General features: G+C 41.6%; 1 protein-coding gene across 1 annotated transcript in view; it reads left to right on the forward strand.

The window, feature by feature from the left end:
* Positions 1-1,012: 1,012 nt before the first annotated feature.
* mgat5 (alpha-1,6-mannosylglycoprotein 6-beta-N-acetylglucosaminyltransferase) overlaps positions 1,013-24,972 on the forward strand; it is an 89,362-nt gene continuing 65,402 nt past the window's right edge. Inside the window, exons 1-3 of the mRNA XM_030409957.1 lie at positions 1,013-1,200; positions 13,940-14,408; positions 22,290-22,454. Of these exons, the coding sequence (XP_030265817.1) occupies positions 14,168-14,408; positions 22,290-22,454 (406 nt within the window). The 5' untranslated portion in view covers positions 1,013-1,200; positions 13,940-14,167. The remainder of the gene's footprint in view (positions 1,201-13,939; positions 14,409-22,289; positions 22,455-24,972) is intronic.

The following is a 24,972-nucleotide window of genomic DNA, read 5'->3' on the forward strand; positions in this document are numbered from 1 at the left end:
ACAGTTATATCCACCACTCAGGTCTGGTAGTGATCACAGATTAAAGCAAGACTCAGATAATAACTCTGTTTCAACTGTCTCTGGTTTCTTTCAGTTGGATGATTTGCAAGTCATCTGAACGTTGTGTTAGCCCTGCTAGTGTATCTTGTTGTTGGCTTATTACACTGAAGATGTAACATTAATGGGGAATGTTGATTCTGTCAGTCAACCTAACAAATTGTTATTGTCGATTAACTGAAACTGTACGAACTGCTTAATCAAAGTTTCCTGTGATTCACCATTGTCATACACAGCCACGACTAGATACTGGATCAATTAAAATCAGGGGGGATAATAAATATATAAATCAATTAATTCAGAATGCCTCAAAAAATAATCTTCAAGTCATTTGTAAACGTCAAAAAACATGGATCTGCTTTTTAAAAAATCAATTTGAGAATATAATGTTTACCTTTCAATCAAAGTATAACAACAACAAAAATGAAACTTTTGTTCTGCAAATACCACATTTTACAATATGATATTCAACTAACTGCTCATGTATTCTGTCCTCCCAAAAAACTTTCATGAACTTAATGCTTTCTAGCTTCAGAATAACAAAGCAATCAGTCAAACAAACAAACAAACAAACAAACAAACAAACAAACAAACAAACAAAGAAAACAGGACTGGAAAAGGTGTGGGCTGAAGCCGAAGCTCACAACACCGACCATTTTTTAACATGTATTATATTTTGTCAGTTGCCTTTAAATTAACAGAGCAATAAAAGAAAATAACAGCAACTAAGAATATGCACATTTTAAAATACAAAAACAAATGTTATGTACACTCTGGTGTTCATACTGCGGTTTCATTCTCGTTAATCAGATTGTGTGTAAATAAAAAAAATGTATCTATTGTGTGTGTTTGACTATTTTTCAATCCAGCTCTTGTATATAAAATCGTGTGTACATAATACCCCTAAACATTATTCTTCGTTTTGCTGCGGGGCGTGAACACGCACGCGGTCCCTAACCGGTCACTCTCGCTCTGCAAGTGGGCAGAGCGAACACACACAGTGGGCTCGTGCGCTTTGCCTTGAATCTCATCTTTCCAGTCCGCTCGACACAACGACGTCTCCGCTCGCCCTCTGTCCGGATTTTTACTCTCATTCCCACTTTGTGACACCACCGTGGGCCGCCGACGGGAACCGACACAGAGGTGAGTCTCTTTCTGTCAGCGTGACCGCTCCGGAGCTGGTTTTCTGCCCCATTGTTCATGAAATAACGTTGGGAGAAGAGGCGCAGTGTTTAGCTGTGCGTGCTCGGGAGTGGGCGACTTGTCATTGCGGCGGTGTTTGTGTGTATGTATGTATGTATGTATGTATGTATGTATGTGTGTGTGTGTGTGTGTGTGTGTGTGTGTTTTGTTGTGAAATGTGCGGTGGTCGACAGAGGCTGCTAGTTGAATTAGCCGCCTGGAGCCTCAAAACAAAGCTAACGCAGCCAGAAACTGCGGTAGCCTCCATACGAGTCGGTTAGCCTCGGTGGTAACAGAGCTGGACGGCTAACGTCAACGCTAGCTGATTTGTTTCGTTTTTGGGAATCAGACGTTAACCGCCGCAGCGAGCAACGGGGTCCCATTGTTATTACACGGCAGGTTTAGCTAGCTTGTAAAAGAAGGGATAGTATCTCAGTGTAATAAAGCAAAAAAATAAACCCTGACAGATTATTGATATTATGTCCTCTGGCAGTATAGCATCACTCGAGCAGGAACATGTCTCGAACAGGTTGTTTAAGGAAAAAAAACTCCAAGTCATTACCAGCTCCTTGCGGTTAGGTGTTTACAGCCATGTTCGCTTAATGATACACTTCAGAGCTATGATCTGTAATACTCCACAAGAATAGCCCCAAGATGCTTTACCCAACCATGTGGTCGATATTCTTCAAGGAGGAAGCAGGTATCAGTGAGTGTCAACAGGCATAACTGGCTACAACAGTATCGAGGCATTTCACCTGCACAAACTGGGAATGCTGTTCTCCCCCCCTCCCCTCTCAGCTACCACAGATGATGTTGCGTTTAGGTGACACAGACTCCGGTAACAGGCTGTGGAAGTTAATCGTGTTAAATTCATGTCCTGCAGGCCCACATTGCTGTAGAAATGCTTAGCTGGAAAACTGTTAGGACCTGTATTTCTGGCTAGAATTCCATTTTTAAATGAATCTAGGTTGAATATGAAAGAAAAAAGCCTGTGGTACTTCAGTCTAACTTATGTAGTTTAATTATGTGCTTCACGTTTTCCAACCAGTTGTTTTAGGGCTGCAACTAAAGATGATTATTTTCACTTTTAATTGATTGATCGTTTAGTTAGTGTTTAAAAATTGTGATTGCAGTGACATCCCTAAATTTGGGGCTGATGTACATTCTTTGTAAAATAAATAAATAAATAAAAATCTTGTAACAATGTAGAATAACCAGTCCAGTTTGTAACAACAAATACTTGCATCTAAGAAGCTGGAACCAGCAAATGTTTGACATTTTTGCTTGAAAAAAATGACCAAAAACAAATAAGCAATCGTCAAATAGGATTGGCATCTTATCTTTGTTGATCAACAAATCAACTAATTGTTTGTAGCTCTAATGTAGATAATGAATTAAAAGGGGCTTGAGGATGGACCCCTGGGGAACCTCACAAAAAGCATCAATTATTCAACTAATCGTTGCAGCTATAATTTGTTGAGGACCAGCCAGATTAGTAAAAGTGTAATCAGTCAGTAACAAGGATAAAGGGAGAGTGAGCCGCTTGATGTTCTGCCCTGGTGTGTATTAGGTCACTCTGGCTCATTGCTGAAACACTTAACTCACCAGTGCAGTCCAGTAATTTCCAGTCTGCGCCACAAGTAGTCTCGTGTAATCAGGTTATGGCATGCTGATTTGATTACATGAGATGCGGCCTATCCTGTGTCATTATCATGCAGGCTCCAAATGCGATTTTGTGGAATTTCAACAAGCAGCTTGTCAAAAGGTCCTAATGTCTTTTGAAAGTGGTTTTGGTGGGTGATCAGGAACACCGAGTTCAGGACTAATTTCCCTACAGTGCCAGTAAGGTCTGTCGTATCTAATTCAATGTGAAAACTCCCTGCTCATGATCATGGACTGTAGGCTGCGAGCTAATGCTGACTGTAGTGTCCATCCCGAGGTGAGCCACCAACGGCCCCTGGCTTTATAAAGAGCTCTTTCAGCCACCTTTTTGCCGGAGCCCTTTGGGATTATAAATCCTGAGGAAAAGGAGCTTTGCTTCGGTGGCATGCTTCACTGGCAAGAAATCGTTTGAGGGTTGTGTGTGTGTATTTGAGCGGGGTGTGTAGCCGGCAGAGGCAGTGGAGGGGTGAGGAAGGAGGGAGTGAAGATGGAGGGATCGGGGAGAACTGGACTGTGGTGATGGATGCCATGCAGAGAAGTGGAACACTTGGCCTTTCTGTGATTAAAGGGCCCCTGTTCTTTCAGCACAAACACACACACACACACTCTCTCACACACCTGTCTTCTCTTACTTGAGGTCAGACTGAGGTAAAAAAAAAAAAAAAAAATCAGCTTTTTGGGAAGAACGTTGTGCCATGTTTCGTTGCACTTTAGCCAGAAACCTCACTCCACCTTGGCACTCCGCTCTGAAGAGGCTCTCTTCCATCACGCAACACACATTCGCTCCTTTACAGTCGCTCTACTGTTTGCAGCTCTGCAGTGTGAAGCACTCCATTTATTCGTGCTGCACATCTGAGCTGTAGAGAGATGTTCATTGGCAGGGCAAGTCACAAAGCCTACTGTAAATCCTCTTGAAAAGCTGTTTTAACATCCAGGGCAATGACTAAAAAACTGAAGAGGTAATAAAAGGAAGATTAGGGATTTTCAAAGGGCTTTTAGTGTAACCTCAAACATTAATCACATCCTCAATTTCATGCCTGTTTTTTTGTCTCTGAGACTGTTGAAAGATTTCACTCATAGTCTGAATATTGTAGAAACTACATTAAAAAAGCAGAATGACAGTGTGAGGGATTTGGTATTGTAATGCTGTTGCCTAGTTAGCTGCGTCTTGCAGAGACTCACCAAACCTGCAATACGAGATGACAAAGAATGCCAGCATTTCATCATAAAGTACTGTCCCTTTCACTGATTTATCTATTGAAATAGTTTAGGGCTGCAGCTTCTGATCAGTTTTAATGTTGGATAATCTTTTGATAATTTTTCTTAATTAATCAGCACATATAAACCAAGTAAGTATGAAATTGTCTTGTCCTTTAAGATCAGTTCGTTCAGTTTTTATCAGTCATGAAAACGAGTTTGTGTATGTAGTTTGTTTTGGCATAAAATCTGTCTTCTGAATAAAATGTCTTGCCCAAAACTACATAGTGCTCCTTTAAGAAGCAGGAATCAGAGAATTTTTGACATTTTGAATTGTTTTCAGTAGTCAAACCATTGCGGCTCTAAACTGGTTTGACAACCATGTTGTTAGGACAGGTCCTGTTCTTCTATTCTTCAGAAATGGGAAGCTGCTTCTACAGAAAGATGACGCAATGTTGTTGCTGGAGTGTTGGTTTTTATTTTTCATGCCACGAGGATATAATGTGACAACATTTAGCCACTCCTGACTCCTTTTTTTTAGGGTCTTCAAGTGTTGCGATTGCATGAAGAGTGAAAACCAGAATTAGGATTAGTTTTATGTTTCAATAGTGCTTTGATCTCAGCATGTTGTGCAGATGTTTCAGTGTAAGATATGCCGCCTGATTTTATTTTATCATATGTGGTTATCTTCTACATGCTGATAAGGCTGACTTGTGTTATCAAAACAGCAGAGCTTTTATGTGGTGTTGACAGGAAAAAAGGAAGTGCCACGTCTGCCGTCAGCACCTAATAAGCAATTCCCAGCCACACTTGTTGCCTGGCTTGTCTTCAACATGCAGGTCATGTTCACGGTGGTCTTGTCCTCTCCCTCTCATCTCATGGCATGTTGTGGCAGGTTTGACCTGTTGGAGCTCAGCCTGAGGGAAGTAATGCCTCAGCTTTGTCTGTGTAGATGACTTTAGAAAGTGTTTCCAACAGGCATCAATGTCCTTTGGATAAAAATCATCTCAAGTTTTACAGATGGAGAGCCTGAGTTTTTTTTTATGCGTTTGCCAAATGTAAAAAGCAGTTCTTGTGACACGTGCGCTGAAGCTCCTGAGTATTCACCAAGAAGTGTTGGTCATCAGTCAGTGCGTTTACATGGCACTCAAGAAAACAGAATTACTGCGTTAGTCTGACTATGATCGGATTTTTAAGATGCATGTATACACCTTAGTCTGACTAAAATCGGACCGGATCGTATTTCTCATAGTCGAATTACACCACGTAGATCATTCGATTGAAAGTCGCATTAACTCCTGCATGTATACGTTTCCAGCGGATCGGATCGGATTTTGCGTTCTGCGCAGGCGCGAGATTTTTCCCCGGGGCCGTGAGCCGGAAGTAGATGGACGGCGGCGGCGGAGTCTTTCCTCCGAAATCACCGCAAGAAAGAGCGCCATTGTGCATCTAGTTTGTGTAATTATCATGTACACCATATACGAAGTGTACAAAGATGTAGCTTTGTCTCGCTCTTCGTACGCCCTTTTTCTTGAATGCCGAGGCAGCAGTTGACGTAAAGAGGTCAGCCGGAGGTGGCCACGTTAACACTAGTTGAAATGGGCACAGCGCCACCTAGCGTACCGGGGTATGACATGCTTTCGGCAGTAATTCGATTTTCTCACCAGCATGTATACTCGGATAATTGCAGTTGTCCGATTGAGCAGCATAGTCGAGCTATGGCTGTAATCTGACTAGGCTGTGCATGTAAACGCACTGAGTGTGTCTCAGAAATGATGGCCACCTGTCCTGAGACCTACAGTAAATGGTTCCCCCTGTTGCTTCCTTTGTATTTTGGCTTTATGTCTTGCCAATAACAAAAGAACTAAATTCTGCTCAGTACAAACAAGGACTGTATGTCCACAATAACAAGACAGCTACAGACACAGTACGAATAATGAAAGAAGATTTTTTTTGGATCATCTCCGACTTGGCTTCCTTTTCTTTGACAGAAGAGTGAAATTCAGCATTTTTTGTTTTTCCCAACTCCCAAAAGTGCTGAGCAGATTCCTTTTGTGAGGACAGCCATGAGTTCACTGATTCTCACAGTTTTTTGCAGGTACTTTCAGTGTTAAAACTGTCCAGGGACTCAACCCTCCCCTGCAGTTAATATTGATAGGATTCATGCTTCCCGGATGTGGTAGGACTTCTTGATGTGGAGGTCAAGGTTGTCAGGTGCCATGGTCGACAATGATGAGTGAAGTGAGGATGTGTCGCCAAGCTTGAGTCCCCCTCCTGTAAGGATAACCCGCATAGCAGTTCTCATTTACTTTTTTTGTGTGATCGTGCGTAAGATTATGGAGATTATGGAATGTAACTCTTCACAAATTTAGCTAGAATTTTCACCAAACTCATTCATGAAACTTTTTAGTGAACATTTTTCTTTTGGACCCTGGTGACATTCTGATGATGATATTTTGCAAACAACACATCCTCATCGTCACCATTATTCCCTGTCCTCACCTGTCCTCTCAGTAAAAGAACAGGTTTTGTCAGCTGACAGCACACATTCATTTTGAGATCACATTTGTTTGATGTCTCTTGTAAATTAGGGTATGCCTGTGTTTACGGAAATGAGGGTTTTACATCCTGTAGAAGCTTATCAATTGGTTGCTATGCCACTTCACCTTCCGCCATGATCTTATCACCTGATTTACTGGGTGACTCACCAACCAAAACTGGTATTTTTCCCCCCCATTCCCTTCACCCTCCACTAAAGCTATTTTGATGTTCAGAGCACTCTCACTATAAGATGTATGTTTATTTATGAAACTTACTTTGTCTCTGAAACAATGTCGTATGTGAACATTTCCATGACAAAACCTTTAAATTGGTAGCCTTTAAAAACGATTTGAGCCCATCAATGACTCAATTACACATTAACATTGATCTTGTCTTCTGTCACATTTGAGATTATCTTCCTGGACCTGGCTGTAGGAAAAGCTTGCCCCAAACCTTGGCATTAGCTCCTGATATTTGGTTACGAGCTGGATTCACACCAGTGAGGTGGTGAAGCTGCTGCAGCAGCAGTGCCTGTTCCTCTGGAGGGCCTAATGAATAATTAAGAGGTGGGCCATATGTGAAGAAGGCCATTAAGATGCAGAGTCACACTGGTCTCCATGGTAGCAGGGCCATATTATCAGGATCACGTCTCCTTTGGCCAGGCAACAGGCGGACTAGCCCAGCCTTAGTATGGGTGGTGGACGTCGACTGGAAGGAGGAATTTCACTTGTCTTGAACGAGTTTTTGAAGTGACGCTTGAAAATAATCCCAAAACCTTAGCCTCTCGGATGGTTGTCAGTGCATCACAAAGACAGCAAGTGTCTCGGGTGAAGTTGTGATTATGTGGAGCTTAGTAGAAATAATAGATTGACAGAAGGTTGCTCTGCAACAGTTTTAATAAATAATATTTCAGGCAATTGATGAGCAAAAATGTAAAATATCCACTGGCTCCGGCTTCTAGAATGTAAATATACTTAGTTGTTCTGACCTCTGTGATGTGAAGAGAATATCTTTGGGTTTCTTTTGAATGAACCTATTTAGAACTGTTTATAGGGGGCTAAACACTTTGTACTTTGATCCTTACTGAGGAGTGGCTGCAACATAGCAACCATGCATTGTTATCACGATTCAACATGCCCGTTGCCCTCATTGTTTGTGATACAAAAGGTCCATTTGTAGTTTCAACTAATAATACTTCAAATGAGTAATTTCTTCAATAGCTCCTTGTGACATGAAAGAAAATGGATGCACAAATAAATCTGTGAGATTTGCTTTCAGAGGTCCCCATCTGGGCCCATGCAGCGCTGCTGATACAGGATGACAATGGGTTACTGTACATGTCAGTCCGTGTGACTTCATGCCCACAGCTGTAAAAAGCCAGTGTGAGCATGAGCAGGACTAAAAGGGAGCAATGTATCATTTTCACCAAATGAACTGAGCAACAGCAGATAACCACTGTCTTTATGGGTTGTGTTTTTTTATGTTTTCAACTAATCAGTTAATCATTTGGTTCACCAAACAGTCAACAACGATAGAAAATACAAGGGATGAGTGAGTTTACATTATCTGTATCTAGATAACCAACTAAGTTATTATGATAGCCATATCTGCAATCAGAATGGGTCGGGCAAAAAAACAGAAATGGGTGGTGCTTCAACTGGAAGTTGTTAATTTAAATCCAAAATTGATATGGGTTGATTTGAAGTTGCTGTATTTTTTTTTTATTGCAGCCTCAGAGCTGAGCTTCAGATCCATATTGCTGATCATTAGAGCAAGATGACTGTTTACAGAACAAGTTCTTAAGTAAGGATATAGCAACATTTTCCTTGGATGTAGAGGTGCCAGTAATTGTGATACTATAAATTGAATTCATGACATTGTGTAAATAATCTGGCCCTCTCACTAGTAAATGATTGAATTTGGTAGGTTGTTTATTTACTTGAGACAAAACACACACTAAACAAAATTAAAGATATTTGATTGGCAGCAAAAATTGGAGATAATTATTTGCTGCAGCCTGGATTGTTTCATACAGACGAGTGAGAGTGCTGATCATCACCAGAAGAGAGGTCTGAATTTACCTGAGTGTGAGAAGTTCAGCTCTGTGAAAGCCTATATATATATTCAGGGGAAAAATTGATACTTTTTCCAGGTTAATCCATAATTGATAACCGAGGCTACATCTAGAGCTTATTTCACTGCTTTCTGTGGTTATGCAACAAGCTCTTAGTGTATGTTATTTCAGTTCAGTAGAACGCTCTCTCTTTTGGACCTGGAGTAATGCACTGGAATTAATCTGGACGTCTCTAAGCCTGCTTCACCTTTATAGAACATCTCCTAAACTGCACTTTTAAGGAAGTTATTTTCAGCTCCGATCACAGATGCAAAGCAAATGGACAGAGTCTTTACCTCGCTTTGCCATCTGGCCCCGGTCTTAACAATTCAGCATATGACAGAACAAGGTCAAAGGTTGTGTGATTAGGACTCCGCTGGAGAGATATTAAAGCTTGAGATGATTATTTTGACAATGATGCTATAGCATTGTTGACTCTAAATCCCTGCAACTTCCCCATAAACCAGTTTCATCTGCGTACACAGGGAAGATAAACCCATGATAGCTGCAACATAGATGGATCCCGCTTGTTGGAAACATTCATCCTAGATAGTGCTACTGTCTCAAGAACCAAGAAATTGCCTAAAATTTGTCTGGAATTTTCAGCCAAATGATAAGCTCTGTTTATTTTTGTTTCTCAGCAATCGTATGTCTGTCTCCCGCTTTGCAGAGACTGTTAGTCACTTTTGAGTTATTGTATTATGATTGCCACGGAAATCATCATGCATCTGTCCCTTGAATTGTGCTTTTTAGCAACATTATTATTTATTTATTTCCATTTGACTTGTTATGCGACCATTAAAAAGCAATCAGCAGTGGCAGTAATGATTTATTTGTGTTTTAATATTTATATTTAATTTAGATTAATTTGTTTTTTCACTTAAGCACGGCTAAGTTTTTTCTGCTGGTTGGCATTTCACCTAGGTTCAACACAAAATTCAGAGCGAGCTCAGCGTGCAAACTGTGAAATAGGACAAATCTTAATGGTCACATTTCCATAATTTCCTCATTATTGGTTTGATTTCCTTCTCTAAAACTACATAGTGCCTCTTTTTAAATGTGTTACGTGAACATTTTTTGTTATTTCTGAGCAGATCAGAGCCTACTGTTTTCACGTCTGGTTGGTCGTATCCACACTACAGGGTGGTCGATACTAAACTGAACAGCAAGTGCAGTTTTATGGCTGTAATTTTAGCTCTGTTGTCCCAAACAGGAACAAGTCCTTTCTAGAAGAATTGGTAGGACAGTTATTTCTCCCAGGCCTGAATGATTCAATTGCTTCTGTCTTCACTGCCTCTTGAACCTGCGGGCTTGTGTGCACCACTACGTCTCCCAACAATGAAAAAAGCATTCAGCAGGTTGTTACATTATCGTCCCTGGTTGCAAAGGATCATATATTCTGCAACCTCAGCTGGCTGTCAACACAGTGGGCTGTTGCCGCTGAGAGCCAGAGGGCTCCCTGCCAGACAAATTAAGATCCTGAATTAGAAACCAGAAGGTAACTGAGAGTATATCTGTGCACCGCTGGAGGGGCTTAATGCATCGCTCCTTTCTCTCTGGATCTGGAAAGTTTCCTAACAAAGGAGTGATGTTGCGTGATCGGTTACAGTGTTAAATAAGAAGGATGGACACAGGAAATCAGGCCAGCTCCGACTGAGATTGTGTATTCAGAAGCTGAAGCGGCTTGAGTCAGTGTACTGTGCTGGACGAAGCACGAGCCAAAACCTACAATGTACCACAGGGCAGTCTGAGCAGCAGTCCTCTTTGATAAACAGCCCCAGAACCTCCCGTCCACGCCAGCCTGCTCCCGCTCTACTCCTAGCGAGCGATTCCCAAGCAATGAGAGACATCCGATGTTATCGCCGCTGCAGATTGCGCGGCGCTACTGCCAAGGGCTATTCTCATAATTTGACAGTACGGTGCAGAGATTATTTTTTTTTTTCTCCTCAACCTTGTTTTGCCCACATCATAAAGCAAATTGTGTTCAATAAAAAGAAAAGAAGCAGGAATCATTGCTTTGTTAAAATGCATACTCTCTGTCCTATTAGCTTTTGTCTTAAATGGCAGAACAATTATGGTGTCATAACCCGCTGTGAGATTCCAGCCCTGTTGGAAGCTGCTTGCAGCTGTCTCTGACCTATTTCTGAAGCTGATGGATGTAAGGTGAAAAGAGTCTTTTGTGTCGCTGCCTTTTATGTTTCTTGGGAGAGCGCAGATGATTTTCTGATAGGAGCGTCTTTGCTGTGCCTCATATCTCAACACTGACCTCTGAGATCAATAAATACATTGATAGAAATAAGGACATGTGAAAAAAGTCCATTGTAATCGTGGGGTTTTCACAGTATTGCATTCATGCAGGCGGCTGTGGTCTTGACCTGGTTAGAGCCGCTTTGAAAGAGCAGAAGAGAGCCGCAGTTCAAAAGCAAGGCTGCAGAAATCCCCTCCCCACACTTAGCCTCATTTACAGCGACAGCGGTTGAATGCAGATGAGAGAACATCTTTTCCTTTTGGCTCCGTTGCGTGTCAGAAAGTTTTTTTTCCTCCCCCTTTTTTTGTTCAATGCCTAAAGCCAGACGCGTTTATTTAGCTATCCGTAGATTGCCTTCAGGTTGTCAGTTAAGGCTTGTTTAACAATTTAACAGCTGCATGAGTGCTGCAGGGCTGTCTCATTCTATGTTTGGGGTAAAAGAATCGATGGCTGTCTTGTCATTGCCTGGTTGTGTGCATTCAACATGGTCGGCTTTGTTCTGACAAATCGGAAGCTGGAATACAATTGAGAAATATGGACGTCTTTTTAGGAATTGTATTTATGCATATCCTCTGATCAAACATACAGATAAAGTTAATAAAATGTTTCTTGTTGCTCCAAATATGTGTTTAAATGTACGTAGACGAGCAGCCTTAAAAGTTTTAAGGCTTTAATGAAGTGCCACCATAGAGCAGAGAACAAGTTGCTGAGACAGGAAATGAGGTAGATCTTGTGATGTTGGCATTTTTGAAATGACTCAGTTGGTAACTGTGTGGCTGTTTGGCCCCTTAACACTTCACGTTATTTCAAGTGTCTACAAAAATTGACCCAGATGATATTTAGGACACTGTGGTTTACACTGAAGCCCAACGCTTTGAGGGTTTGCGCGAGTAGCAACAATGTACATTTTGTCAGTCATGCAGGACCTTCCAAGTTTACATCTGTATGCACTACTGTTGTGCTACCTCAGCCATACAGATAACTCAATGGTTAAACTGATCAGGGACAAGAAAAATTGCCCTACGGCCGGGTGCACCTGCTGTATGTGTTGAATTTGCCCAATGAAACAGGGAACAAACACTAACTTCAATGTAACTTCAGCTGCTATTATCACAGGGGCCAGATAGAGGGTATTTCCCTAAACTTTTTACTGACAAAGTCAAAGTTTGGCTTCAGTGTAAAGGTGCCACATCCGATAGGTGTAAATGCGTCTGTCTTTCCAAGAAACACATGCAACCTTCACTCCAACCCCGTCAGGGAAATGGTTCAGGTTGTTTTTCTAGAAAATACCAAATATTCTTTGGCTCCAGTTTGTATAAATTGAGTTGTGGACCGCCAGTTGAACAAAACAAGCCATTTTTTAACGGTACTATTGACATTCAACAGTTTTATTGTTAATTAAAAGAATAGTTTGTTTCAGTCCTGGTTTTACTTTGGCTTGAGTCGCTGTTGTGAAAAACAAATTGAGTAAAACTTAGTTTTGCCTTGTTTGTGACCTTTGCCTCCTACAGATTTATTTCCTTAAGTGGGAGTAAAGAGGGCCATCTCTTGTTTATCTTGCAGGAAAAAGCCTGTTGAACATTTTTGCAAAACAAATGAAGTTTAATAACAGAAAAGGCACGCATTTTACGATTCAGTTTGTGTTCCCGCTTGTCAGTGAGGAAGACAAATGTGGGCAATACAATTGTTTATATTTTGAGGGAACTCTAAACCCCCTTGCATAAACTCCATACAGTCCCATCAATCATGAAGATCACAGTGTGTGGGTGAGACACGGCTATTGTGTGTAGCTGCTCTTTCTAAAGTCAGAGAAGCATTAAACTTTAAATTAAATTACCACACCAGATATATACTGCACTACCACACTCCAGGCACTTATTCTCCTTGTTAGAAAGAGAAGATTTTAGTTGGCCCTGTGCCGTATGTGTATCCAGATTCATACATTATAGAAAAAACGTACTCGTACTCGTCTTGGCTCAATGTGTGCATACCGTAGGAGCTTCTACACACAGCGATATCCAGTTCAGGTACACTGTGCCTCTGTGCTGTGTGGTCTGCTGCAGTTATGAATTGTCTGGAGATTGGAAACACGCCCCCTTCCCCTTCAATATCTCCTCTACCCATCTATGACTAGTTCCTCATTTGTAAAAAACAGTTCAAATGAACTTCATGAAGCCTAACTGTCATGCTTGGTCTCCTCTAGTACCTGGTCTTTGACTGTGAAAGTCTTTTTCACCCTTTAAAATTCATTCAGACCTCCCTTAGTGCAGTAACATTCAATGGATAATTAACTGATTGACAGAAAATCGACCCACAACAGTCATGTGATTTGTTGTATTCTTTTTTTAAAGGGGTCCTATGTAGTTTTGATGAAGAAGTTCAAACTCAGAATTGTAATATTTATACTATCTGGTTTTTATATAAACCAGATAGTGCACCTATATATCATTGTAGATGTAATATTTGTGGTTATTATACAGTTTGTCTGAAAAAATAAGCCATATGATGATGTTATTTTGAGGTCCTGGTACACTGCAAAAACTCAAAATCTTACTAATTTCATTTGTCCAGTTTGTAGTCAAAATGTCTTATTATATTTATTATAAAACACAACACAATCATTGAACAGCTCATGTTTCAGTGAGATACATGGACCTGTTTTCAGACACTATCTAATTTCAAGAAATGTAAACAGGTGTTTATTCATTCTTTTATATGCAGCATTTCTAAATTATAATACACCTTTTTTCTTAAACTTTTGTACTGTCTTCAGTGTACTGTGATTTATGGCCAACACTGCTTAGTCACTGTCTAATTGTCAGTGTTTTTATTGTAATCATGTCCATGTGGGATTGAGTTGGGAGAGGGAACTCCCTCGTTATCTCTAATTGGCAGACTAACCCTTCATCTGTCTTTGCTCTCTGTGTTTTCTTCGGCAGGATGCAACAAGTTGGACTCAGTCCACTGAGGACGAGGATGGGTCAAAGAAGGAAATCACGCTGGTGAGGCAGACGAGCCATACACCTTAACCCAAAACCTAAAGCAGCTACACCAACTGACACAGCCATGCCCCGCCTGCCCTCCTGATTCTCCTCCCCCAATCTCTAAGCCTTCCCTCGGTCAAATCCTAATCACAGCAGCCCCCAACATCCCCCTGTGAAGTCAGCATGGCTACGCCCTTCCTGTGGAAGCTGTCATCGCAGAAGCTGGGCTTCTTCCTGGTCAGCTTTGGCTTCATCTGGGGCATGATGCTGCTGCATTTCACCATCCAGCAGCGAGCCAGCCATGAGAACAGCGCTGTACTGAGGCAACAGATCCTGGACCTCAGCAAGCGCTACATCAAGGCCCTGGCTGAGGAAAACCAAAGTGTCATGGATGGGCCCTATGTGGGTACCATGACAGCTTACGGTGAGTAGTCTGTAGCTGCAATGGTTTTCAAACTGCAAGGTGGGAGTGGTGTGAGACAAAGACACTGCATGAGATGGAAAGAGACAGCTCCATGAATGTAGTCTAAAAGATATAGGAAGTTAGTTATTCTACTGATTCATTTCACTCATCCACACGGCAACAGTTGAAGCTGCAGCAGTGACAGTGACACAAAGCTCATGGAGGCTATTAAGATAATCAATTTGAACCAACAATCGTTGCCCCTCCCTGAGTCATTCTCAAATCTGAACATAGAAGTGATGCATATAAAGTCTGCGTCTGTGTGACAAACTTTTTCAAAAGATAATTATCTCTATGAATATTATTGTTTTTTGTTTTTTTTGATATTATATATTGATTGTGATATTTGAAACAGCTTCAATACTCAGTCTCTACACCATCGGTATACCAATACCAGCTGCATGTTCTGTCTCTCACCTCCTCTCACTCACACTTCACTCTGTTTTGTGATGGTATTCTCATCAAAGATGGCAGAAGTGCAGAGCCTCCGTGACTGGTTTTGGTTGACAAAGAAAACAGCGGATTGCTGTTTGGAAATACTTTGCGTTTGGGGCAAAGGAACAACTAAAGGCTGTGTTTACAAGCCTGCCCACATGCAAACCATGCCACAGATCAGTGCTCACAGAAGGTGCTAATACAACACATTCAGTAAAGCTTGGCTGATCCCCTTCAGGGCTATCAGGCCTGAGGAATCTCAGACTTTTCAGTTGATAGGATAGAATTTGGGCTGTGGTGCTTAACACACAACACACAGCACACAACACCAGTACCATGTTAAATGTATCTTTAAATAGAAATCTAACATTCTTATGCCGTTTAATGTTGTGTCAACTTTTTCCCTGTTCTGTTACAATTTGTATTGATTATTGATATTTTTCAAGCCATTAAATCGTCATTAGAAATTCCAGCATTGTGACAACACTACTCTGTTGTCCATCTCAAGTAAGAGTCCATAAATTCACTCAGAAATCAGAAAAAAGAAGCTCCTTATGACTTTAACATAACTTGGCTTAGAATCATCAAGATTTGTATGTTTTCTTCTGTATTATCGTAATAAGTGTTATCTGTGCAGTCATAACTACACTTCCAACTGGAACTGTTAAAAGCCAGTTCAGCTTACTTCTATTATACTTCTATATACTTATTGTAACTTAATATATGTACTTTTAAATGGCTTCACATATGTTTGTACAGCCATACAGGGTTCTGTGATCTGCTTTGTTTGACATGGTCCAAGTGTGAAATTTCATTAATAAGCCTGACGATACAAGCATATAATAATAATTGCCTTACACTTTTGGAAAGGGCTAGATGCTGGTGAATGTGAAGTGTACAGGTTTCTTTTTTTCTGCTATTATCATAGCAAATGGTATTAATTGATGTTGCATGATCCACAGCTTCTTGATGTAGTCTCTCCCTCTCTTTTTACATCTTCTTTAAAGTCTGTGTAAACCAAAATCAGCCATTTTCTTCTAAACACATTAAACGGGTCATAATGTGTTTACTTAAAACATGTAATAGCCATTCGGCCATGTAGAATTTAATTTTGGAGCTAGGCTCACAAACAGTTTTTCTACATTTCTGTGTTCAGGATTTAATGGGCGGGTCAGAAATCATGCAAATCATGGCCGCGTTACGTAGCATAATGTGGCCGCCACCGCAGCCGACCCACTCCGTCCCGCTGACGGCGGGTCTCACCGGCATGATGTGGCTGCCGCGCCGCTGCCGGCCCTCCGTCCCGCTAACGGCGGGTCCCACCGGCATGATGTGGCCACGCCGCAGCCGGCCCTCCGTCCCGCTGACGGCGGGTCCCACCTGCATGATGTGGCCGCGCCGCAGCCGACCCTCTCCGTCCCGCTGACGACGGGTCCCACCGGCGGTATGTGGCGGTAGTATCAGCGTCGCATTATTGGTGAGCCGTCCCAGTGTGAACGGCTAATCCGGGGGCGCGGAGCGAGGGCGTGTCGGTCTGACAGTCTAACTGCACAGGTCCTTCACTCAACTAAATACAGAGAAATGTCCCACAAAGCAACGTTACATGACCGAACAAAAGTAACGTAGTAACTATAACTGTCTTTAGCAACTTATATGAGGAAAACAAATACCACAGCTGTATGTGGAGAAGCGTCTGTCCTCCTGTCCGTCCCCTCCCTGTCCTCCCGACTCTTCCTCACATTTCTGCTCACAAAACAGCGTCTGTCACGCTTGTCACAAGAGTGTTTAACTCACCGAGTGTTTGACGAAAATAAATCACCGCGACCGCCAGCCCTCCTGACCGAGACTACAGGAAACTGTCCCCCAGAAAACAGCCTCCGTCCCCGCGAGTGACAGAGTCAGACAGCGTCCTGTTTACTGATGGTGATTATGTATAATTATGTAATTTAACGCGAAAAAACTTCACTCCGTCACTTTCCAGGATGTTTAGTGGGTCAGGATCTCAATCACTACACATTATAACAGCATCTATATGATTATAAACTGTCCGCGGGTTTCGATAGACAAGGGGAACACCTGGGGAACACCTGGGGAGACACCGACGTCATTAACATGACGTGTAGCCCCCGCCGCATGGGCGTGGTTCCAGCGCCTCTAACTGACACGCCCCCAGCGTTTCACAGCAGAAAGAAGTGCTTGTTTTTCCATGATTTTGAGACCTAATTTTATATACTTAACAATTTTTTTAATCTTTCAAATTTGGCTCAGTGGTCAATGATACATGTTTCTTTGGTGTGACAAACTCATAACACAATTTTTTTGCCGCTTTACACAGACTTTAAACCAAATCGAAATGGTTCCACTCGTCTGCCTCCTGAGCAGGCACAGCCTTACCTCTATTCAGACGAACGTGTCTGGGAAAGTTAACGCTGATACAGCTGCATTGGAGCGTAATACTGTAATAGCACAGGTCCAGAAGAGCCATCAATAAGTTATTCATGCCATTAATAGACCTGTACGGCTCAATGGGAGGCTTCATTAGAAACCTGAGATTGGAATTGATTGTTCTCTAATGCCCAGAGAAACAACAGGATACAGTAAGGCTCCTGGAGATTAAATCAGCTCCCGCAGAACATAAAGAAGAAGCTGAAGTACACAAAGAAACAAGGTACATGCAAACATGTGGGAAAGCCACCATGCAGTGTACCACCAGCAGACTGTACTTTTTCTATTTAACTCAATGGTAGTGCTTGAGCAGCCTGAAGGAAATCAAACCTCAACATCTGTGCATAAAGCAAAGAGGAGAAACTCTGCCTTAATACTAAATTCACATGTGAGGGATCCTCCTTGTTAATCATGTGATTAATGTGATCCGAGCTCAGTCCATATAATCTCCTCTAACATCATCCACAGTTTCCAGGGACCAGCGTCCTGTCCAGTTAGTTTTGTCCCCTCATATGATGGATTGATTTTTCACAGTGCAGTCGGAGCAGCAGCTGACTGCCGTCCAATATCATATCAAAATCCATTTCATGTCCTTGATTAGATCGGAGGCAGCAGGATACTTGGGCTTCCTGCGCTCACTCACTTGGCCGATGATTTGCCCTGATACGATTTGTAATGAGTTTAAGGGGAAACGGGGTTTCCTCCTCTGCTACCCATAAATGACCCATAAAATCTTAATGCATCTGAATTTAATATTGTCTCCTGAAGAGACCAGTTGGAGCACAATTGGGACATTGCCTCATTAGTTAGGGCAGATTGCAAGGAACCCACCTGTTGAGAAGCGTGAAATAGATGTTTATACACAGTCGGGATAATACTGCTAATTAAAGTGTGTCTTAGCTTATTTATTTTGTTATCTTCGTTAGACATTGTGTTACCACCTTTTTTATCTTTTAAAAAAACATATTGTCTCACAGATTGTTATTACCCAAATGCATCTCGTTGATGAATATTTAATGCTCTATGACTTCCTGCATCACCTTCAGTCTTTCAACATTATACACCTTACTAAATTAAAACTGCCAAAAATGTGTCTATTTTAATATTGTGGACAATTTAAGAAATATTGGGAGAACAACCCAAATGATCAACAGAAGTTAACATGCAAAGCCAGCTAGCCTAGGCCATCCTTTCTCATAATACTCTCTACTCCGAGGTCGGACCATTAACTGCACAGCTAGCTGAGCTAAGTTACTGATATCCGCTACAGTTGGAAACAGCGAGCGGTTACTCTGTTGATGCCCGTATAAATTTGAGGTGGTCATTTATAACATACTGCACCTTTAAACTTGATCCGTGAGTCATACTGTCCTGTAACTACTGTATTGTAGTTGTGGAATGCTTTGTCATTGAGCCTTGAACCCAAGCTGACCTGCATGTATCAAGCGCTTATCACAGTACATCATGATAATGATCTGAGGAGGAAATGTGTTAGGAAATTTACACAGGAAAACAAATGCATGCTATTACTATTTGGAATTTGATTCTAAATATTAAATTGGATTGAAAATCACCTTGTGTCTGTCAGTCGCACAGTTTGCTACACAAGGTTTTATTGTCGATGCAGCAGTGAAAACAGCCCTATCAATTAGTCCTTCAAGCATGAAAAACAAATTAATTTTGGAATTGATTGTCATTTTGTTCTCAGGACATTGTTATTATATTGCTTCTCCTTTTGTCCACGGTTTCTTTTAAAGTGATAGCACATCATGCTGGTGATGATGTTGGGTTTTCTCTCTATTAAAGCTTACTAAGGATGACCATATTCTCGAATGGGTCTGATTATGATCGGGTCCTTGTCAAATCTGGCTCCCTTTTCTTTCTGAGATGATTTTGCATTTAGCATGTCCTCACAGTTAGCGCTGCTGGAGGACCATTGAATAGATTCTTGTCTGTGCTACATTTTCACCGCAAACATCTCTCTCCATGAAGCCTCTCAAGGCGCTGTCATCCCATCTCCTTCCTCCTCAGAAAGGTCAGACATGTCAAAGATATGATCTTTCCTGTCCCACCTCTCCTGAAACTGAGCCATGAAGCCGGGTGTGACCAGCCACCCGACACGGCGCCTTATTTCCACACACTTCAGCGGCTATTGTGGATTTCTTTTGTGGAGTGGACACACAGTGCTCTTGTACTCTCTAGTACTAGGGCTGCTCTGTAGGGCCAATATCAGAATTCAGAACAATCCAGCTGCCCACAGTGGGGTCTGGGTGTGGTGTGAGCTTATATTTCCACTCTAATCCTCTCTGTCCTCAGTGGGATGGAAGGTTATTGTGCGCTCCTTCTGCTTCTGTCTCCTCTTTGTTATATTACGTTGGTGAGATATGGAGACAACTGCCAGGCTGGGTGGAAGCGTCACAGATGACAATAACCATAGGGGATCAGTGATGAATGCCTTGGGCTTATTTTCCTCTGTAATCACTTCTTTCTCATGCTCAAGGGTTTAATAAAAAATCCCAGGTCACTGTGCGTCTGGATTATTATCTTCATGACGTTTTTACTATTATTAAAAGCGAAGTGAAGTTTGGTGTGTTTTCTGCTCCAGGATTTGTTTTGTAACTGCATCACCTTGATAAGGCATATTGAGACGGGCAGAAATGTGTCCCTAGGTGTGCTATTACTCATCTGGTTACCTGGCAGCACTGTTAGTAAAGCAGCCATGGCACTGTATGTAATGCTTCCACTTGTGCTTCTGTACACTCACAGATAAATGCTCAAAAACTGATATTTCTCATTCGATGTCTTGATTTTGTTTTTGATTTTTGTAGAAGCCTACTAAGACTTGACAGCCCACACATACTGATTTATTTCCACCAGCAAACACAGTTTACACATAGAATAATCTCAACCCTAAGGCCCATTAACACACCATTTGGAAGGTAAGAAAAGTAATATCCTGATGTCATTGTTTTGCAATGCCGAACAATGGACAATCAGCCGGTCATCTCGAGAGCAGGCCTCGAGTCTCCTCAGATATTGAAATCGGCGCTAACCACCTATTCTGTATCTAAATTGTTACTTTATTGCGGGAGCTGGGTTAAAAACAATCTCATGAGCCAGATTAAAGTCCATCCAAGTCAACTGGATTAAACAAAAAAAAATCTGGTCTGGGCTGGAATGTGGACTTAAGTTAGAACTGTACTTGGCCTCATGGCCTCATTATACTTCTTCAGTCACAGCACAAGAACCCAGGCTGATAAAGGCTTACTGTGTATTATCAGAGAAACATGTAGTGCCTTACAAGTCTTTAATACAAGATCAGTAGATCTGATGCCTTCAAAAAGATGGTGTTACATCAAAAGATGGAAGAAAGAAATGAAGCCAATTATACATACAAGAAGAAGTTGACGTTGGCTAAGATATTAAACAAGCCAAGTGAACCTCTCAGATGTGCAGCCTGGAGTCAGCGGGCACAGGCCTATGTGCCAGAGGTGAACAGAGGGGGGCATTAACTCTGGGCTCACCCTTTTTTTTCCTAATTATGTTCAGCCCGATAGCTTGGCAAGGCCGCTGCTCCAAAGCTTTCCGTTTGGTTTCTTCCCGGTCTCGCTCCTCCGCTCCTTGTACATCTGCTCCTCCCAGCACACACAGCTCGTCCAAATCAGACAAATGCTCTGGCGTTTTCTCTCCGCACGAATCAGGCTGGTGCGCTCTGCCAGGGCTCGTTGTGCCCTTTCCAATCTCTCTGACGTGATGAAAGCTGGCGTGTCAAATGCAGCACGGTGAGGGAAAATGTGGCGCTTGTATGCGATAGACAAGCTGCAATTATCATCATCTGAGGAGAGCAAGCGTGATGCACGCGGAATCGGTTCTGCACACATGAAAGCCAATGCACTGATACATCATATCCTCTTGACTTTCTGATATTAAGAAATAAGATATTGTCGTGTTTATAACAGTTCCAGCAACTTAAACTTCACATTATTCTGTAAATGTCATTACAATCGCTGCAGGCTAAAGTATCGGACAAATACCAGAAATGCCATGGCTTAACATTTAGATGTATGCCCTATCTGTCTGTCCGTCTGGAAATGCGAAGACCCAAATGGAACAGTGAGGTCACTCGCAAAGCCGCCCAAAGCTCCAGTTTTACATTTAAATGAGCCTCAAGCTGACTGCAGTACATACACTGATATGTTGAAGTGGGAGATGAAAAGTCCCCCGTTGTACATGTTCAGACGCTCATTGATAATAATAAAAGAAGTGGACGCTTTTTCTTTGTCAGGATTAATTGCCCTGTTAATCAGACACAGATGAGATTCTATTTAATAAGTCACACATGCTCTCTTCAGAAGTATTACATGAACACCACACTGATGCTTACATTGTAGAAGACTAAAACTTAGTTTTCTACATCTTCTATTCCTTATACTGCACATTTTATGTATGAAATATCAGACACTGTTGCTTGAATGCTGTGATTTATGTCATGGTAGTGAATGGGTTAGATCTAGAAACAGGGATTTTTGTCAGGAAGACTTTTTAGCTTTTGGCTAATCAGAGGCTACCTGATGTCATGCTTGTATTGTCACAACCATATATGCAAATTGTTGGTTTTGCTAACATCAATTGAGTACAGACATCAGACATCATTCATGATTAGGGGTGTTATCGCCTTCTTTCAGACAGTTCAATAGGTGTCTAGCTGTATTTAAAGATGACTTGTACAATGTAAATGTAAGGCAGCAGTGCACATAGTTTGCCAGAATTTCTTTGTGTGAATTTGTTTTGAATTTGTTTGTGAAATTCATAAATCCCTGATGTGTGTGATTTGGGAATTTATCGACGAGTGAGCTAGCAAAACAGAACCAGGTGCAGAAATAGTGCTGCGTCTCTTTGTCAGATGTTCCAGTTTTTGGTGGAGAACTAAAAAAATAACATGCTTCACATTCTTTCTTGCAGATTTGAAGAAGACCCTTGCGGTGCTGCTGGATAACATCATGCTGAGGCTGGGCAAGCTTGAGTCCAAGGTGGAAAACATCTACAACGGCACAGGGGGCAACCTGACAAACGGCACCAGCACTGCCACGCCCAGTGCCACCAACTCTGAAAAAGTTAACGTGGCAGGTATGTTTTGCATTGTCTTGTTTTTGCCTCGTGGAGTATTCAAGTGCATGTTGTGGTGAGAGGGTAGGTTAGGATTTGTACACAACTTCGGTGAAGGCAGAAATCTTTTCCCGAAGGATTGAAACTCTAAGAGAAAAGGAACAAAAGAGCGGGTAACCCTCTCCAGTTCCTTAGAAGAAGTCAGGAAGTCCTTTTATTCCAGTGAAATGTGACTCATGTTTGGGCAAGTTTCTAAATTTTCTTCCTTCTGAAAAACCCTGTTGCATAGATATGAAAGTACACATTGAGCATATAGTAGCTGAGGCCAATTAAAGAAATTAAGATAAGCAGATTGTGGCTGCTTTCTACGTGCCTCATTTGATTTCAAAACCCTTAGTGAAAAACATTCCCAAGGCATACAACCAGCTAAAGTCTGCCAGTATTGCACACTGCACGCCAGGCACTTTATAGGACCAGACCGCATCCTTGGACATAATTCAAATAAGGCCTCCGTTCACGCTGCATGACCCTTTTATTAGTTTTCATTGATTTTCCTGCCAGCTTTTAGATGATGAATTCAGCCCAGTTGAGAGAGCGAGGTGTTGGTTTTTCTTGGATCCTGGGAGTTGCACTCAGTTGTTTGAGCAGCATTAGACAGTAGGAATGTGGAGTCTGTGCTCTGAAGCAATATATGTAGACTTGGATTAGGCTGATTAAGTTGTACAAAGTTGCATTTGAATGGATCTAATCCTAATGACAGCTACTGCACTGCCATTTATTATCAGATATTTATACTGCCTTTGGAAGTTCTTCTCTCTTTAAGACCTTTAGTTGAATCGCAGTAAGTGTAATGAATGGAAATGAAAAGTGATCGTTATTAAGAAAATTTACATCGTATTCTCAACCTTCTGACTGTTATCATGATTTGGTATGAAAACCTGACTTCCTGTTTCCTGGAAACCATTTTCTATTACTGGCAAACCAACAGTACCACATCCTTTCATTATCTGGTGCACCGAGCATTGTGCATAGCTTGCTCCATCTGGTTGGCGCTACTACACTTTTCTAGTCCACTGAATACTCAAAGTGCTTTACAACACTGTTCACATTTCTTACACTGATTACGGAGGCTTCTCAGGGGCAATTTGGTGTTCAGTATCTTGTCCAAGGACTCTTCACCATGCAGCCGCAAGTTCCAAGGATTGAATCACCAACCTCCTGATAATTAGACAGCCTGCTCTTCCTCCTGAGCCACAGCCATCCCACTGCTTTTTTAGTTTGGATTATTGTTTGTATTCTTCTATGCCAAATTTGTGATGATGGAAAATATTAGTTAAAGCTAAGTGTTAGATCGGGACTTGGTATCGGCATTTACTCCAACTCGGGATCGGAGTAAAAAAAAACCTGATCGGGACATCCCTATTGATGATGGTGAAGTCCTAATAAAGTGTCTCCAGTGCCTTTAAAACCAGATCATTTTCTGTAAAAAATAAGTTATGACTGTCAGCAGAGCTGAAACAATATGTTGATTCACTGATTAAAAATCAACCAATAATGAATTGGCAACAATTCTGATAATCCATTAATCGCTCTTCCAAATAGAAACGCCAAAAACTCACTCAAACACAAGTATTTGCTGGGTTTTGTTGGTCTTCCCTCGCAGTGAGCAGAGTTTTTGGACTGATACTTGAAGAAAGCATTGCTTTATTGTTGTTTATTCACATTTTATAGACAGAACAATTAACCGGTATAATCAGAACAGCAACCCATAATAAAAATAAGTCGTATCAGATTTTTTATTTTATCAGATAAAAAAATAAACAACTATATAAAGGTCGCAGTCAAGCCACCTACACTCCAAAAACATTTCCCCTTAACAGTAACTTGAATCATTTTAATTACATGTACACTTTCCATTTAATTTTATTACACAAGTAGATATCTCTGCAGCACAGTAAATAGACATCTTTGAAATAATGTCAAAACTCTTTTTTCTTTTTTTATTTCTTTTTCACATTCTGTTGATATTTTTAAACTAAGATTCACTCATGACACCTTTTGAATGTGACCCTTTGTATTTAACTTTTGTAGTAGAATTAGTTGGGGAAATTTAAAGCAACTGTTTAAGGCTAACTATTTTCTTGAGGGTCGTCTCCTCAGTGTGTTCTCTGCTCGTCATCTGGCAACTGTCGACACTTATCTAATATACCATTGTTGAGGCACTCTTGGCTTGAGCCCCTGTGTTGGGGACTGATAGCACCTGGACCTGTGACACATGTCAATAGACCTGCAGTGTCCTGCTCACTTAAATCAGCCAGCACTCCTGAGAGAAAACATTTGGATACTGAATGTGGGTCAAGCTGACAAAGCGGCAACCGCATCTCTCTTGGCAATGAACTAAAGGCCCCATCACTCCGGAGTCTCTACTGGAGCATGTCTCCTGTCTTGGAGTGGGTGGCAGGCAGCGCCGTTGCCAGCTCCGCTATCCTCCTCCCTGACTGGAAGGCAATTACAGAGATAAGAATCGGGACAGTGAGGG

The sequence above is a fragment of the Sparus aurata genome, chromosome 24, assembly GCF_900880675.1.
Source record: "Sparus aurata chromosome 24, fSpaAur1.1, whole genome shotgun sequence".
Taxonomy (NCBI): Eukaryota; Metazoa; Chordata; class Actinopteri; order Spariformes; family Sparidae; genus Sparus; species Sparus aurata.